This window comes from Saccopteryx bilineata, chromosome 10, assembly GCF_036850765.1.
Source record: "Saccopteryx bilineata isolate mSacBil1 chromosome 10, mSacBil1_pri_phased_curated, whole genome shotgun sequence".
NCBI classification, from domain to species: Eukaryota; Metazoa; Chordata; class Mammalia; order Chiroptera; family Emballonuridae; genus Saccopteryx; species Saccopteryx bilineata.
The window spans coordinates 17,427,487-17,445,612 of NC_089499.1; the positions used below are offsets into that span (position 1 = coordinate 17,427,487).

Sequence of the window (18,126 nt, forward strand, 5' to 3'; positions counted from 1 at the left end):
CTGCATTATATAAATTATTAAATTTTCACAAAGATGATACCCAAGAAGACATTCTACTTCATTATGTTAAACTAAATGTTGAAAATTTTACAGTAAGATGAAAACCTAAAATCTTGAATTGCAAGAAAACTGTAGCTTATAGAGAAAAACTAATGTCAGGTTTGAGATCAGCACACTCGAATTAGGTAAGAACAAGTGTTTTTGTGGATGCAACAACAATTTTGTTCCCCGGAGTTATGGAACCTGAACCACGACTTTGAAGACTTTACCCCATACAGTCTGTTTAGCTACTAGAAAAATAAGAAATATCACTTTCATCTCTCTATAAGTTATGTCCAAAAAACACTCAAAAGAAAAAAAAAGGCCAAGTTAAATAAAGCCGGGGGAGAAATAGGAATATACAGAACTGGTTTAAAAAATAGTCTAATGAAGATGAGGGTCAGACACACTATCAGTATTACCTTGGTGATAATACCCCCAAGTTAGCTAGGAAGTATTCTGAGACAGAGTGGTTCATGTGCACCTTCCCCCTTCAGTGAAGAAAGAACTGGCCTGACCAAGCGGTGGCACAGTGGATAGAGTGTCGGACTGGGATGCGGAGGACCCAGGTTTGACACCCCGAGGTCGCCAGCTTGAGCGCGGGCTCATCTGGTTTGAGCAAAGCTCACCAGCTTGGACCCAAGGTCGCTGGCTCCAGCAAGGGGTTACTCGGTCTGCTGAAGACCCGCGGTCAAGGCAATATGAGAAAGCAATCAATAAAAAACTATAGTGTCACAACAAAAAACTAATAATTGATGCTTCTCATCTCTCTCCATTCCTGTCTGTCTGTCCCTATATATTCCTCTCTCTGACTCTGTCTCTGTTAAAAAAAAAAAAAAAAAAGAACTATACACAGGGCAGCCGAGTATTGTGAGAAGAGAACCCCATCAAGATTTTAAATGGAAGAAAGTATGGTTGCTCCTCAAAAAACTGAAAATAGAACTACCTTTGACCCAGCAATCCCTCTTCTGGTTATATACCCCCAAAACTCAAAAACATTGGTACGTAAAGACACATGTAGCCCCATGTTCACTGCAGCATTGTTAACAGTGGCCAAGACATGGAAACAACCAAAAAGCCCTTCAATAGATGAATGGATAAAGAAGATGTGGCACATATACACTATGGGAATACTACTCATCCATAAGAAATGATGACATCGGATCATTTACAACAAAATGGATGGATCTTGATAACATTATACAGAGTGAATTAAGTAAATTAGAAAAAACTAAGAACTGCATGATTCCATACATAGATGGGACATAAAAACGAGACTAAGAGACATGGACAAGAGTGTGGTATTTACGGGGGGGGGGGGGGACGACGACAAAAAAAAAACAGATAGAAGGTGACAGAAGACGATTTGACTTTGGGTGACAGGTATGCAACATAACTGAATGACAAGATAACCTGGAGATGTTTTCTTTGAACATATATACCCTGATTTATTAATGTCGCCCCATTAAAATTAATAAAAAATTAAAAAAAATTTTTTGTAACTACAAATTCTAATACCACCTGTATTACAAAGAAAAGCTAACTTCCTAACTTCCATGGTAGTAAGTTTTCTATTCAGAATGGTAGAGGGACCAAAGGGCTATTTACTATATCCTACACCATCGTGTTATGATTCTATCCCAGGAAATTCATCTTTTCAAGTGTTTAGCAGTATTTCTTGCCCTCTGGCTTACTGTCCTGTGTACTTCAGGGCCTCTACTTATCCTACTACATTATCTCATCAGACACTAAATCACACTTGCACTTTCTCCTATTTTAGGACTTTCCAAATCAGATGTCCTACTATTGATTTTCTCCTTCCTGTCAACAGCAGAAAGGTAATGATGTTACTCATGTATTAACATGCACACCTTGTCAATTTCCCTTCCAGAGAGGGTCCCAGTGGAATATAGTGCAATGGTGGGAAAGCAGGAGAGAATAATGTAAAAATAAAAAACGTGAGGTCAGCAGAGTATCCAGCCAAACCCAGTCCTTCCACTGCAGGAAATTTTCTCCCTTTTATAAAGCCTTAATTAAATACTGTGAACATATGGAGTATCTCTAGAGTACAGTACCCAGTCCCATGAGGCAGTCAATAAATGGAAATTACTGGACAGTAATGATATTAGTATAATACCATGTATATATCATGCTACTTTAATATAACAACCTCAATTAACATCTGCATTTTTAAAAAGATGCCAATAAGAAGGCAGCAATTTCTTGTTTATAATAGCCTGAACATAGTTTTCATAAGCAGGTGAGCAGCCCTATTAAAATGCATCTTCCTACCTCGCTGCCCTGCATGGTCTTGGCCGGGTTAGCAGAAGGGATGGCAGCATTCAGCTCAGGCTCTGGCTTACACAGCAGTGCAATGGTGTCGCGGTGAGTCTGGTACCGTTCTTTCACTTGTCCATCTGCTTGCACAGCTTTATCCAAAACCGCTCTGAAGTTGGTTCCCTCTGTGGGAAAAAAGAATGTTATCAGAGTACAGCACTGATTTTAACAGTAATGTTTATAAGTTGCTTATACTTTTAGTTCTGTTCTCCTCCAGCAGGCCCCAATTTTTATACTTGAATTTCAGCATTTGGAGCTCCTCTCTTAGGAGGCTTCTTACTTTTATTCCCCTTCTAAAGGCCCCAATTCACTAGATAATAGAAACTCAGCTCCTGTCAGTCTTTGCATTTTTGTTTTTGAAAAATCAACGATAAGCAAAAGCTCAGTTATACTTTAAAATACATTTGTAATCCCTATCCACCAAATAAAAGCTAACTGAGAATCTTCTCCCACAACTCAGAATACAGAAAAGAAATCATTCATCCCCCAAAATGTTATCATTTATTTTAAAAAGTATTCCTTTCTCAAAGAATCACTGCTTCAACTTGACTTAAACAGCAGATATAGTTTTAATAAAATATCAGTAACATTAATTCCATTTAGAGATAGATAAAACAAGTCTCTAGCTACTATGAAGACATCATTTATCTTAACAAGAATAAAATATTAACCATAGTTTTCAGTATAATAATTTGGCTTCAAATTAACTGTTAAAGATCATCTTTTGCCCTGGCAGAGTAGCTCAGTTAGTTAGAAAGTTGTGCTGATACTCTAAGGTTGTGGGTTCAATCCCTGGTCAGGGCACATACAAAAATCAACCAATGAATGCTTAAACAAGTGGAACAACAAATTAATGTTTCTCTCTCTCTCTTTCTCTCCTTACCTTCTCTCTCTTAAAAAAAAAATCAAATAAAAAAATTGTAAGTCATCTTATACCACTCAGGACTCAAGTGAAATGAAATTGTACAATCATACATATATAATATAAACTAATTTATGTTTATAAAATATACACATAGCTAGAATAGAAAAAAAAGTTATAGGATCATTTTAATTAACTTTATACCCTTCTTTAAGAATCTGAACTTCTCATAATGAACATGAATTTTGGGGTTCATTTTTTATCTTAAACTGAACCGAGGAAAAACCTAGGTTTTCATAATAGCAGCAGCTGCAGTAATAACGGGTTTACAAATGAGCCTAATTTAATCAAGCAAAAATGTGGATCCGAATTGAGACTTCATTCATAGAAAACTTATTTATGCCCATTTTTACCTGCTCTTAAAGGCTTGTAGAGGTCGTTGGATGCTGTCCTTTGCCAGCGTTCCTTGAATTTTGCTCTTAAATCATTGTCAGTTGCTTCTTCTTCATCCAGCAATCTTAACGACTTTTAAAAAGGAGGCAAAGCAATGAGATATTATTTCTGCTATAAAAGTTTTAAACATTTTGTAAATGATCATACTCAAAGTACATAAGAATGAGTGAGATGGAGCTGCTCTTACATTAGTGATTAGAATATAAATTAGTAAAATAATTTTTGCTGCAGGAAGTCATGTTATAATGTATTTATCAAAAAGTTTTCTGTAAATCTAAAATTATACCAAATATAAAATTTCCTGGAAAGCAAGAAGTAAAACTATCTCTACCTGCAGAATAAATGCCCTTAATATGCAAAAACTCCTACAAGAAATGCCCTTAATATGCAAAAACTCCTACAGGATCCACAAGATAACTAGTAGAGACAATAAACTCAGTAAAATTGCAGAAAATAAAATCAAGATAAAAAATCAGCCCTGGCCAGTTGGCTCAGTGGTAGAGCGTTGGCCTGGCGTGCAGGAGTCCCGGGTTCGATTTCCAGCCAGGGCACACAGGAGAAGCGCCCATCTGCTTCTCCACCCCACCCCCTCTCCTTCCTCTCTCTCTCTTCCCCTCCCGCAGCCAGGGCTCCACTGGAGCAAAGTTGGCCCGGGCGCTGAGGATGGCTCTATGGCTTCTGCCTCAGGAGCTGGAATGTCTCTGGTTGCAAAAGAGCAACGCCCCAGATGGGCAGAGCATCACCCCCTGGTGGGCATGCCGGGTGGATCCCGGTCACGCGCATGCGGGAGTCTGTCTGACTGCCTCCCCGTTTCCAACTTCAGAAAAATACAAAAAAAAAAAAAAAAAAAAATCAGCTGTAAGCTGTATTTCTATATTACAGCAATGAACTATCCAAAAAAAATTGAGACAATTCCATTTATAACAGCATCAAAATGAATAAAATACTTAGGAATAAATCTAACCAAAGAGGCCACATACTGTTATGATTTATATGAAATGCCCAGAGTGAGCAAATGCATAGAAACAGGAACAGATTAGTGTTTGTCGGGAACAAGGGGAAAGGAGAAGAAGGAATGACTACTAATCGTAAAGGGTTTCTTTGTGGGATGATGAAAATGTTTCTGAATTTAGGAGGTGTTGATGCTCACTCAACATTGTGAATGTGCTAAAAGCCACTAAATCGGACACTTAAAAAAGCTTAAATGGTAAATTTTAGGTTATGTAAATTTTACCTAAAAAAAAAAATACAAAAATATACATGATTTTTTTTAAAAGAACCAATTAGATATCTTAGAAATAAAAAGTATCACAGCAATATTTTTTTAAACTCAATAGAATGGCTGAAGAACACAAAAGGCACAGCTCAAGAGCCAGGTAATGAGCTGAAGGCTAGCCTGGGACAGTCTCCCAGAAGAACAGAACACAAAGAGAAAGCAATGTCCAGCTATGAAAAACTGTTCCAGGAGCACCACCAGCAATCTAACAGAACTCCATTCCAACACAATGGAGAGACCAGAGAAAAAGGACTAACCGAAGAAATAGAATCCACGGACAGGAACCTAAAACTGACAGACCCGACAGGTCTCAGGCAGGATAAACTCAGTCTTTAAAAACAAATTAGTGGACACTTCGAAACTTCTGAAAATCAAGATTTTCTAAAATATAGAACCTAAATTTCCAAAAATTACCAGAGAAATGAATACAAAGAGTACCAGCCCCACAGACACGGACAACAGTGTGGTGAGTGCCAGGGGCAGGGGCTGTGGAGGGCGCATGGGGGACAGATGGTGACGGGTGAAGACTCAGCCTGGGCTGGTGACGGAACACATACCAGTGTACAGATGAGGCATCCAAAACATGTATAATTTTGTTACCCAGTGTCACCCCAATAAATTTAATAAAGGGGAAAAAAGGGAGGGGGGGGGAGAATACCAGCTTCACAAACTATTTACTTCACAACTTACTTATAAAATCCAAGTTCAACTGACAAAATGAACATCAAATAAGATAATAAAAGTACCTCATATTAAGAGAGTCAGACAGTAGACATATCATACATACTAATAATGCCAGTTTTTCCTTAATTATAACACAAATTTTTATCACATTAATATTTCTAATAAAGATGCTCCTCACAACTGATATATAGTATTTCATTTAGGCAATGTTCTTTTCCCACAAAACTTGTTTCAAAATCAAATACATGTCTTCCAATCAATGAGATCTTAAAATCAAAAATATACAGTAATATGTAATGTTTAAATAAAAACTAATGGTCACGTGTATGATCCCACTTCACAATTATCTTAGATGCTTAAATACAATTATCTCCGTTTTGTGGATGAATAACCTGAAACATAAAGATGTTAAGTAATTTTCCCAGGGTCACAGTACAGTTAGGAATAAGAACTAGGAATCAAATCTAAATATAACTCACATTCACAGACCTTAACAACTAAGTTACACGTAAAATGTTAAATATTAAATGAGTTCTTCTTGTAACCTCTACTTCCTGACTGCCCCAGACTGCTGCTTCCCGCTGACCTGCTATGCCCACACGGGCCAGTGTCTGTCTTCTCCCTCGCTATCATTCCTAGGCTGCTTTCACTCAGGTGTGCTCCTGAACAGCACTCGCCACTTTTTTCTCCCTATGTCGATCTACTATTTTAACGTTCTTTCAATTGCAACACCAGACAGCAGGCTTATCAGAACCACAAATCAATATATATTGAAGGACAGTAAGGTATTTTCACAAAAAAACTCTACTATAACCTTAAGGACAGTGTTTGTCAAATGTTAATGTGCACACAAATCACCCTTGGATCTCATTAAAGGCAGAGGTTGGCCCTGGTCGGTTGGCTCAGTGGTAGAGCATCAGCCTGGCGTGCAGGAGTCCCAGGTTCAATTCCCAGCCAGGGCACACAGGAGAAGCACCCATCTGCTTCTCCACCCCTCCCCCTCTCCTTCCTCTCTGTCTCTCTCTTCCCCTCCCGCAGCCAAGGCTCCAGTGGAGCAAAGTTGGCCCGGGCACTGAGGATGGCTCTATGGCCTCTGCCTCAGGTGCTAGAATGGCCCTGGTTGCAACAGAACAACGCCCCAGATGGGCAGAGCATCACCCCCTGGTGGGCATGCCGGGTGGATCCCGGTTGGGCGCATGCAGGAGGGAGTCTGTCTGACTGCCTCCCTGTTTCCAGCTTTGGAAAAATAGTAAAAAAAAAAAAAAAAAAAAAAAAAAAGGCAAAGGCTGATTCAGTAGGTCGGTTGGAGCAGTGGTCCCCAACCGCTGATACCGGTCCATGGGCCATTTGGTACCGGTCCATAGAGAAAGCATAAATAACTTACATTATTTCTGTTTTATTTATATTTAAGTCTGAACGATGTTTATTTTTAAAAAATGACCAGATTCCCTCTGTTACATCCATCTAAGACTCACTCTTGATGCTTGCCTTGGTCATGTGATACATTTATCCATCCCACCCCAAAGGCCGGTCCATGAAAATATTTTCTGACATTAAACCGGTCCGTGGCCCAAAAAAGTTTGGGGACCACTGGGTTAGAGTATGAGATTCTGCACTTCTAACAAATTCAGCCCAGGAAGGCTTGGTACTGAACTGTATAACACCAATTCTGTTTGCTTTAGTTTTTCTGATTATTGACTACATCTACATAAGTAGGACTGATAATGTTGATTATATAATAAATGTAGAACCCTTCATCAGATTTCCCACACCAACAATGCAATAAGTTTCCCTTTAAGTTTCCTAAGCTTTTTCAATAGCTGATTTGCATTGAAAGGTAAAACAATTACCATCAACTGATCAAAAGTCTGGATGCCTCCATGTTCAATATCAGTTATATCGTATCACTTATAATAATTGCAATATCATCACCATAGTAATATATTAACAATAGCTACAATTTACTAAGCATAAATTGTGTATCCCATAGGCTAGGCATTTCACTGTTTTAGTTTATTTAGTTCATCCTTTAAATAACACTGGGAGGTAAATACTCTCATTCCCAAGGTTCACACTATCATAAGTACTTAAGTACTCTACCCCTGCCCCAAAGTACCTGGAATAATGTAAACACAATACCCTCTGAGAGTTCACTGAAAAGCAGAATATCAGGGATGAAAACATTGCTAACAAAAGTCACCTTAGAGGAGACTCCTAAACTGGCAAAGCCAATATAACAAGCTTGAATATATTTATAGCTGAAGAAGGAAATATACCAATTTGGAGAAAGAAGTACAGGCACAGTAAAAGGAGAATAACATTGACAAACAGCTGGTTTTAGCCAAAAGAGTTTAGTGTTCCATTCCTGTTGGTGCAATGCCCTCTGGAGACACTGGCAGATGGATACAGTGGGCTTATAAAATAGTTGACGGCCTAACTTCCTTTGTTTGATTCCATGTTCACCAAGAAACCCAATCTTTAATATAAAAAAATCATTGATTATGAAAACTTGGAATAGTATGTGTGACAGTAATTTCTCACACTATACTATTATACAATGGTCTTCTTTAATTTCATTATGTTTCATTATGTCCATTTAAACACCCTTAGACATGTATAAACTTATTCTCAATCGAAATTCTTCTTGAGGCTGAAGGTCAGGCTCTGAGCCCCAGTCAATTCACCCAGATGATGAGCATTATTACCCTATGCAAGAAATGCAACAGGAGGAAGCCTCCAGTACTAGTCCCTGCTGGACACCAAAGAGTCAAACTTTTTATTTGAAAAGCAAATCTCTTAAAACATACCTCATCTAGAATTTCTCTGTTTCTTTGTAGTAGTTCAGGTAACTCTTTGATCAACTGGTCTACAGTCTGAATGCCTCCCTGTTCAATCACAGATGTGGATTTAGTCAATATAGACTGAGGTACGGTATCTCCAGATACATCTTCAATTGCTGCTGGAAGATTAAGAGAAGCTAAAACCCTGAAAAAAATGAAATACTATGTTATATAGAGGTCTAAACCACCTTTAGAACATTAATCTCCTATATCCAAATCAACAGCAATGGAGTTACCAACCCAAAAGTGGATAAGCCCTATCAATAGAAAAATAAAGCAGGCCCTGGCCGGTTGGCTCAGCGGTAGAGCGTCGGCCTGGCGTGCGGGGGACCCGGGTTCGATTCCCGGCCAGGGCACATAGGAGAAGAGCCCATTTGCTTCTCCACCCCCACCCCCTCCTTCCTCTCTGTCTCTCTCTTCCCCTCCCGCAGCCAAGGCTCCATTGGAGCAAAGATGGCCCGGGCGCTGGGGATGGCTCCTTGGCCTCTGCCCCAGGCGCTAGAGTGGCTCTGGTTACGGCAGAGCGTCGCCCCCTGGGCATGCCGGAGTCTGTCTGACTGTCTCTCCCCGTTTCCAGCTTCACAAAAATACAAAAAGAAAAATAAAGCAAAGAGAGAAAGAAAAAAAAACAGTGGTGGTTAAAATTATGATAAAATCGCTCAAGATTTAAGTTATTTGGCCCTGGCCGGGTGACTCAGTGGTAAAGTATCGACCGGGCGCACCAGGAGTCTCAGGTTCAACCCCCAGTCAGGGCACATACGAGAAGCAATCAGTAATTAGTAAGTACACAACTAAAATGGAACAACTAGATGGAGTTGATGCTTCTCTCCCTCTCTGCCTCCCCTTTCTCTCTTTCTTTCTCCCTTACTCTCTCTCTCAAATCAATGGAAAAACTTTTTTAAAAAAAGAGAACTAAGTTATTTTAAGTTCACAGTTCAGAATTAAAAGCCTAAAGAAATGCACATTAAAATATATATAATGAATACTTTTGGTTGATAGTTCAAACTTAAGTTCTTTCAGTCTAAGTAATTAAAAGTCAAAAAGTCTATCTTAAAAACAGCAATCTGCCCTGGCAATGTAGCTCAGTTGGTTAGAGCGTCATCCTAATATGCCAAGGTTGTGAGTTCAATCCCTGGTCACAGCACATACAAGAATCAGCTAATGAAGGTATAGATAAGTGGAACAACGAATCAATGTCTCTCTTTCTTTCCCTGTCCCTCACCCCTTCTCTTGCTCTCTAAAATCAATAAATCAATAAAAAATTTTAACTGCAATATCTTTATTATACTCCTGATTGTTATACTGTCACTAATAAGTCAGAGTACATAAAATAGTTGTAATTTCATATCATCTAGACAAAATGCTGAGAACATAGGTGATCTAAGTATTATTTCCAGATTCTTTATCTGTTCTCAGTTTGTGTCACAGTAACAATTATTCTACTATTTCATTTATATAATAAAGGAAATGTTAAACATGTTGCTTTCTTGCTAGAAAAAGAAAAATTAGGTTAAAACCCATATATTCTTCAAAATTAAAAACATTTAAAAAAGCAAACCAGACTAGGAGTAAACATTCTTAATTACATATATCTGACAAAGGACTTGCCTCTGAAATATGTATAGAGTTCTTCAAAGATTAAGAAGAAAACAGTTTTAAAAAATTAGCAAAATATTTCAACCAACACTTCACAAAAGATATATGAATGGCTAATAAATACATGAAGAGTTGATCAACATCTTTATTAATCAGGAAAATACAAATGAGATACCGGTACACAAACTAAAATGGCTAAAATTAAAGACTAAAAAAAAAGAAAGGCTGACAATACTAAGTGCACATGAAGCTGCCGAGCAAGTAGATTTCTCAAAGAGCGCAGGTGAGATGTAAACGGAAACCACCACTTTGGAAAACAATCTGTCTGTTTCATATGAAGTCAAACACACACTAACCATACAATGCAGCAATTCTTTTTTTTTTAATATTTATCTATTTATTAAAGATTTTATTTATTCATTTTAGAGAGAGTAGACAGAGAGAGAAGGGAGAGAGGAGCAGAAAGCATCAACTCCCATATGTGCCTTGACCAGGGAAGCCCGGGGTTTCGAACCAGCGCCCTCAAGTGTTCCAGGTCAACGCTTTTACCCACTGCGCAACCACAGGTCAGGCCAATGCGGCAATTCTAATCCAAGTGTTTCACCAAAAAGAAATAAAATATCTCAACCCAAAGATTTGTATATCAATGTTCATAGTATCAACATTCTGAAATGTCCATCCACAGGTGAAAGAATAAACAAACAGGTATTTGACCATAAAACGAATTACTGCTCAGAAATAGAGGATCACACTGATACCCCCAACATATATGAATCTCAAAAACATCATGCTAAGTGCAAGATACACAAACACTTTCAGTATATACTTCAGGTAGGTGCTTATATATACTGGAAGTATTACACAATATAACAACACGATGCACTATAAAATACACACTGCACATGTTACAATGATTACATTTAGATTAAACTGTATAAAATGAAAAACTAACTTATAGTGACAGGGAGCAGATCAGTAGCGGCTGGGGGCCAGGGGAGGAGAAACTGAAGGCAAAGAGCCATGAGGGAATATTTTAGGGTGATGGAAATGTTGTGTCTTGATCGTGGTAGTGGTGGTGGTGTTAGTGGTTATAAGGGCATTCACATTGATCAAAAGAACTGAACAATACATTTAAAATGGTTATATTTTATTGTATGAAAATTATACTTAAGATTTTTGAAAAGCCAATGAATCCACCTGAAACAAATAGGTTCTGAATACTGTATACATCATATATCTTAACTTAAAAAGTTCATTTTACTTCTCATTTTCCTCAAATAAATAGCCAAAAGTTTCACTTTGTTTCAGCAATTAAATTTCTTCCAACTATATTTGTTAGGGCTTGATAAATATGGTGTCACCAAGAAATTGCGTGTGTGTGTGTGTGTGTGTGTGTATTTGCTATTTCACATCTTTGGCATTCGGCTGCAAGGTCAAAAAGTAAAATGTTCATGAACTATTTAAACTATCAAACAGAAACATTAGAACTTCAGAAATAAGTTTAGGAAAGGTAAGCCCTACCTACCCATTTGCTAAAGTGGTGGCTTCTCTCATCTGAGCAATGGATCTGTTCACTAAGTCAGCCTTCCTCTGGTTGTAGGCGGCCAGGGACTGTTGCACCGACACCGGAACCATCTTCTCAAACAAATCTACAAGTAGCAATGGAAATGCCAACAGAATTTTGAGACAACTCAAATTATAAAGTGACTGTTCATATTTGCTTTCCAATATAAATTAAACGTAAAACTAAATTATTATTAAAAGTACGATGAAGAGAATTTTAAATCACTATATTCATGGACAATGACAACAAAAGCCTTTCCTCTGAACTTAAATTTACTGCCTTCTAGATGTGTCTGTCATTGATCTAAGGAAACTTTGGTGAAAAAAAGTTAAACATAAGAATATATTGTTTGGCCCTGCCAGTTGGCTCAGTGGTAGAGCGTCGGCCTGGCACGCAGGAGTTCCAGGTTCAATTCCCGGCCAGGGCACACAGGAGAAGCACTCATCTGCTTCTCCACCCCCCCCCTTCCTCTCTGTCTCTCTCTTCCCCTCCCGCAGCCAAGGCTCCATTGGAGCAAAGATGGCCCGGGTGCTGAGGATGGCTCTGTGGCCTCTGCCTCAGGCGCTAGAATGGCTCTGGATGCAACAGAGCAACGCCCCAGAGGGGCAGAGCATCGCCCCCTGGTGGGCATGCCGGGTGGATCCTGGTCGGGCGCAGGAGGGAGTCTGTCTGCCTGCCTCCCCGTTTCCAGCTTCGGAAAAATGCAAAAAAAAAAAAAAGAATATATTGTTCATTTGGTTTGGGCTCTGGTGTCATGGTTCAATTTCTAGCCATATCACTTCCTAATTATGCAACATTGTGAACAAGTCAATTATTTAACTGCTGTGCATCATTATCCTCCATCATTCATGTGAGGAGAATGAATAACAGCACATAGTTCATGGGGTTGCTGTGAAAAATAAATGAACTAGTATTTGTAAAGTGCTTATAAGAGTCCTGGTACATGGTAAACACTTTGTGCTTGCCAAATAGAAATAAGTAAAATAACTGCCTTTTCCCAATAACTTAGAATATTAATTATCCTTGGGATCTCAGCTACAGGATACTACACATGGCATATATCTACAGTATCCGAGGATATTATAACATGTATTTATTTACCTGATACAATCATGACTCCAGATTTCAATAGGCTTGAAATCATATTTATCCAAGTTTATTTTTAATGGCAGAATCTTAATAAAACAAATGTTAAAATGAAAACTGCTTAAAGTCTTTACTGTTACGGTACTCACATGCAGTTTCAAGTTTTCTGACTCGTGTATACTTTACATATGCTTCGCTGCCATTTACTTTCCATTTTAAAGTTTCACTGTAGATAATAATAATTTTTATTCCCATATTCATTTTGAATATGAATGCAAATTATATTCAAAGCATACCATACAATAGCAATTGTGTGATTTTGGATTACAAAAGAAAACAAATACAACTGGAGAAAAGATGAGTCAGACTGAACTATTACCAAATACTGACATGACATACCAGTGAATTTCTGGCTAATGGGTACATTGACTGGAGTCGATTTCACAAGCGTGGCTTTGCCAATAGAATCTAGATCTTTGAGGTCTGGAACTCGGTCATGGTATATGAAGTCATTATCCTTCTTTGCTGCAGTAAGGGCACGGTTGATTTTGTCAGAAAAATCCTTCACGTTGACATATTCATCATAGCGAGATGCCACTGTTTTAATCAATTCTGCTGCATGCTAAAAAGAAAATGTTAAAAAAAAATGCTTCTTTTATTCAACCAAGCATTGGTTTAAAAAAAAAGCTCTTAATTTGAAGATACTCATTTCTAGCAATATGGTCAACAGAATAACCTAGAAATTCTCCCATCACAAATTACTCCAAAAATGAAGAATACACAGCAGACATCCCTCTAAACACCTGTGAATTACCAAGGAAATAAAAGCAATCCATGGGCCAGTAAGTATAAACTGACTGAGGGAGACAAAAACTGAGAAACAGCTCCTTCGCTATCTCACATGAAGGAAGGGGACTTTAAAGAACTACACCCACAATGAAAGAGTGAATCAGAAAACTATTTCCCAGCAATGCAGGAAATCAACAAAGGAACAAACTGTCTCAATATCAATAGAAAATGTTTTAGAAAAAGGTTTGCCATTAGAATTCATAAGATGAGCATATGCTTAACTTAGTGACCAAATTAAATTACTTAGATGGTATTAGGTTATAGTAACATCAGAAAAAAACAGGCAATAAAGCCAAAGGCATTATTCAAATTTAATTCAGTACATAATGTTCAACATTTGCCAATTTGCCAGAAAGATATAAATCTTATTAAATTTTGCATTTAATAGTCTCTACGTACATAGACTGAGAAGTTGATTCATCTACCTATCATCAGAGTGGAAGATTTGAACACTCCTGTCTCAGTGATGGCTGGACCAAGTAAACAAAATTTTTAAAATTACAGAAGATTTGAACAACATAATTAATGAGTTTAATTCACCAGACATGGAAAACCCTAAACTCTGCCACTAGAGAATACATATATTGTCAGGCACTTAGAGAACATCCGTATAAAGTGATCACATGAGGAAACAAAGCAAATCTAAAACACCAAAAATACAGAAATACAATAATGGTTTAATATTAGAAAATTTACTCATGTAATTCTTCAACTAACAGATTTGAGGGTTTTTTAAAATCAAATTATCTCCATTGATATTAAAAAGCATTTGATAAAATTCAATATTCATTATTGGTCTCTAAAAATCTTTACTTGTAAAACAGAAAGCTAGCTAGCCAGTTCTTCACATGATAAAACCTTGACTCCCCCCCCCCCCCCCCGCAAGCTTACACCATGCTTAGCAGAAAAATACAAGAAACATCCCTCAAGTCAAAATAAAACAAAGGTCACCAGTAACATCACAACTTTGGAACATGTCATAATAACTGAACAAAACAATGAAATCAGTTATTAAATTTAGAAAAGAGAAGGAAAAAATTATTATTTACAAGTGATGTATTTGTTACCTGGAAAACCTAAGAGAATCAACTATTCTAAATAACGAGAGAAGTAGCTTAGTTATAAAATCAATAGTGCAAATACAGATAAACAACCAACAACTTGAAGAGATAACAAAAAAATTAAAAAATTCGTTGTTACTGACAACACAAAGACAAAATTATCCAGGAATAAATTTTAAAAGATATATGCAAGTTCAACATAAAACTAGAGACAGAAATAAGGATAAAACCAAACAAACAAAGCAAAAGCTGCATCTTCAGTGTAAACTAGGAAATGGAAAAATGCACAAATTTAAATCACTTTTTAAATCCGTAAATCAAATTTGATTTGTAAATGTGATCAAACCCTTCCCCAAATAGCAAAATTAGTACTAGAACCATAACATATATACTAAATACACCACAAGAAAAAAGACACTGCTACGGGCCCCAGCCTGAGCGGGAAGTGATTTAAGAAAATCTGAAAGCTGTGAGATAACTGCCAGCTGACGATCAAGGCAAAGCCAATGGCCCATATGTTGAGTTACCACGGGGTCACATGAAAAACGGAATGCTGAGGGGCCTCATCCCAGTGAGGGGTGCTGAGAGCAAGACGCAGATGAATTAATTACAAGGGCAGGGATGCTGGGAGAAGCAGAAAAGAGAAGGGCTGAAAAGGGGGAAGAAAGAAGTAGGAAACATCAGAAAATGTCTGATACAAACCCTACAAATCGCGTCATCTCCTCAGGTACAAACTCAAGTAGATCAAAGATCCAAGCAAAGGCTGTGAGGAATTTGGGAAATACAAGTACGGAAGTGGAATCCCTCCTAAACCAGGCTAGGTTTTGAGAAGTGAAGCTGAGGAGGGAACCTTCCACATGAAGGCTTGGAAAGCTACCTGGGCCGTTTCCCCACCCAGGAACCTCTTGCTCTTACTCCACTAAAATCAATCTCATTCAAACACAAGTAACAACAGCATCTCATCTGCCTCAACACAGAGAAACCATAAGGAAAAGGATGAAAATGGGCAATAATAACTTTCCAGTAGATAATAAAAATTCACCAAAGAAATGTTGCCACAAGGCAGATGAAAACAGCATGTGGGAAAAAAATTAAAAACTAAATTAACTAAAAAACCAAGGACACAATCATAGTACAAAAAAAAACAAAATCAATAAAAATGAATAGAGAAGCAGATGGCCCAGACAACAGTGGGTGACAACCAAATAACAAGAGAATATAAAACCAGGAACTGACAGAAAAAAGATAAAGCATGAAATCATTTTAAAAAAGACAAATATTTACAAAAGGAATAATAGACATGACAGAAATCATTGTAAGAAACACAAAATAAGAAATAGTGAGGAAAATGAAGGAGAGGCCATTAAAAATTAAAGATTTATGAGACATTATCAACCATATAAATGTGAGGATCTTTGTATCAACCCTGAATGAACAAACTGTAAAAAAAACACTTTAGGAAAAATAAGGGGAAACTAAACTAGATCTGGATATTAAGTTACTGGTATTAATTATTAATTTGTATTAATTAGTATTAATTTTGCTAGGTGTGATGATACTGTGGTTTTAATACTTTTTTAATCCTTACCTACTAGAGATACAAATAAACATATTTAAGGATAAAATTATATGCAATAGCTATAATATAATCCAAAAAATACGAGGGGAAAAGAAAATAGATTAAAAAACAATAGCAAAATATTGATAATCACTGAAGCTGGGTAATGGATATTTGGTAATTCATACTTTTTATAGATATGCTTTAAATTTTTCATAATAAATAAATAATCATAAAATTTAGGATCATAAAAAAGCAAGACAATCAGAAAATGAGAGATGAAAATACTTATCAGGCATTAAAAAATAGACCAAACCAAAAAAAAAAATAGACCAAACCAACAGATATATGAAAAGATGCTCATCTTCATTAGTTATTAGAGAAATGCAAATCAAAACTGCAATGAGATACCACCTCACACCTGTTAGATTAGCTATTATTAACAAGACAGGTAACAGCAAATGTTGGAGAGGCTGTGGAGAAAAAGGAACCCTCATTCACTGTTGGTGGGAATGTAAAGTAGTACAACCATTATGGAAGAAAGTATGGGGGTTCCTCAAAAAACTGAAAATAGAACTACCTTATGACCCAGCAATCCCTCTACTGGGTATATACCCCCAAAACTCAGAAACATTGATACGTAAAGACACATGCAGCCCCATGTTCATTGCAGCATTGTTCACAGTGGCCAAGACATGGAAACAACCAAAAAGCCCTTCAATAGAAGACTAGATAAAGAAGATGTGGCACATATACACTATGGACTACTACTCATCCATAAGAAATGATGACATCAGATCATTTACAACAAAATGGTGGGATCTTGATAACATTATACAGAGTGAATTAAGTAAATCAGAAAAAACCAAGAACTGCATTATTCCATACGTAGGTGGGACATAAAAACGAGACTAAAAGACATGGACAAGAGTGTGGTGGTTATGGGGGGGGGCACAAAGAAAACTAGATAGAAGGTGACGGAGGACAATCTGACTTTGGGGGATGGGTATGCAACATAATTGATTGACAAGATAACCTGGACATGTTTTCTTTGAACATATGTACCCTGATTTATTGATGTCACCCCATTAAAATTAATAAAAAAATTTTTTTTAATTTTTAAAAATGGTAAAAAAAAAAAAAAGGCCTAAGAAACAGAACAAAAAGTTCAGAAACAGATCCAAATATATATGATACATTTAGAATGTGATAAGGTCAATCTCAAATCAGCAGAGTAAAGAAACTTGTAATAAATAGTAGGGGGCCAACTAGGTAGCCATTTTGAAAAATAAAAATTAGATCCAGGCCCTAGCCAGGTAGCTCAGTTGGTTAGAACATCATCCCAACATGCCAAGGTTGTGGGTTCAAACCCCAGTCAGGGCAAATACAAAATCAACCAATGAATGCATAAAAAAAGTGGAACAACAAATCAACATTTCTCTCTCCTTCTACCTCTCTAAAAATTTATAGATTAAAAAATTTTTTTAAATACAGTGTGTCCGTAAAGTCATGCACTTTTCACCAGTCACAGGAAAGCAACAAAAGATGATCGAAATGTGAAATCTGCACCAAATAAAAGGAAAATCCTCCCAGTGTCTGTAGGATGATGTGGCAGCATGTGCGCATGCGCAGATGACGACATAACACCGTGTATACAGCAGAGCAGCACACGGCCATGCCAGTCGAGATGTGGACAGTACAGAGGGAAGTTCAGTGTGTTCTGTGGCTCGCTAAATTCAAATCTGTGACCAAAGTGCAACATGAATATCGGCGCATTTATAACAAAGCGCCACCACATAGGAATAACATTACTCGGTGGGATAAGCAGTTGAAGGAAACCGGCAGTTTGGTGGAGAAACCCTGTTCTGGTAGGCCATCAGTCAGTGACGAGTCTGTAGAGGCTATACGGGATAGCTACCTA

General features: G+C 37.4%; 1 protein-coding gene across 2 annotated transcripts in view; it reads right to left on the reverse strand.

Annotated features, from left to right (window-relative positions):
• The window catches only part of PDCD6IP (programmed cell death 6 interacting protein), a 62,085-nt gene that overhangs the window by 14,269 nt on the left and 29,690 nt on the right, over positions 1-18,126 (reverse strand). For both annotated transcript variants that reach the window (XM_066246101.1, XM_066246100.1), the window contains exons 8-12: positions 13,137-13,359; positions 11,613-11,736; positions 8,459-8,636; positions 3,652-3,763; positions 2,332-2,501 (exon numbers count right to left, since the gene is read on the reverse strand). In XM_066246101.1, the coding sequence (XP_066102198.1) occupies positions 2,332-2,501; positions 3,652-3,763; positions 8,459-8,636; positions 11,613-11,736; positions 13,137-13,359 (807 nt within the window). The remainder of the gene's footprint in view (positions 1-2,331; positions 2,502-3,651; positions 3,764-8,458; positions 8,637-11,612; positions 11,737-13,136; positions 13,360-18,126) is intronic.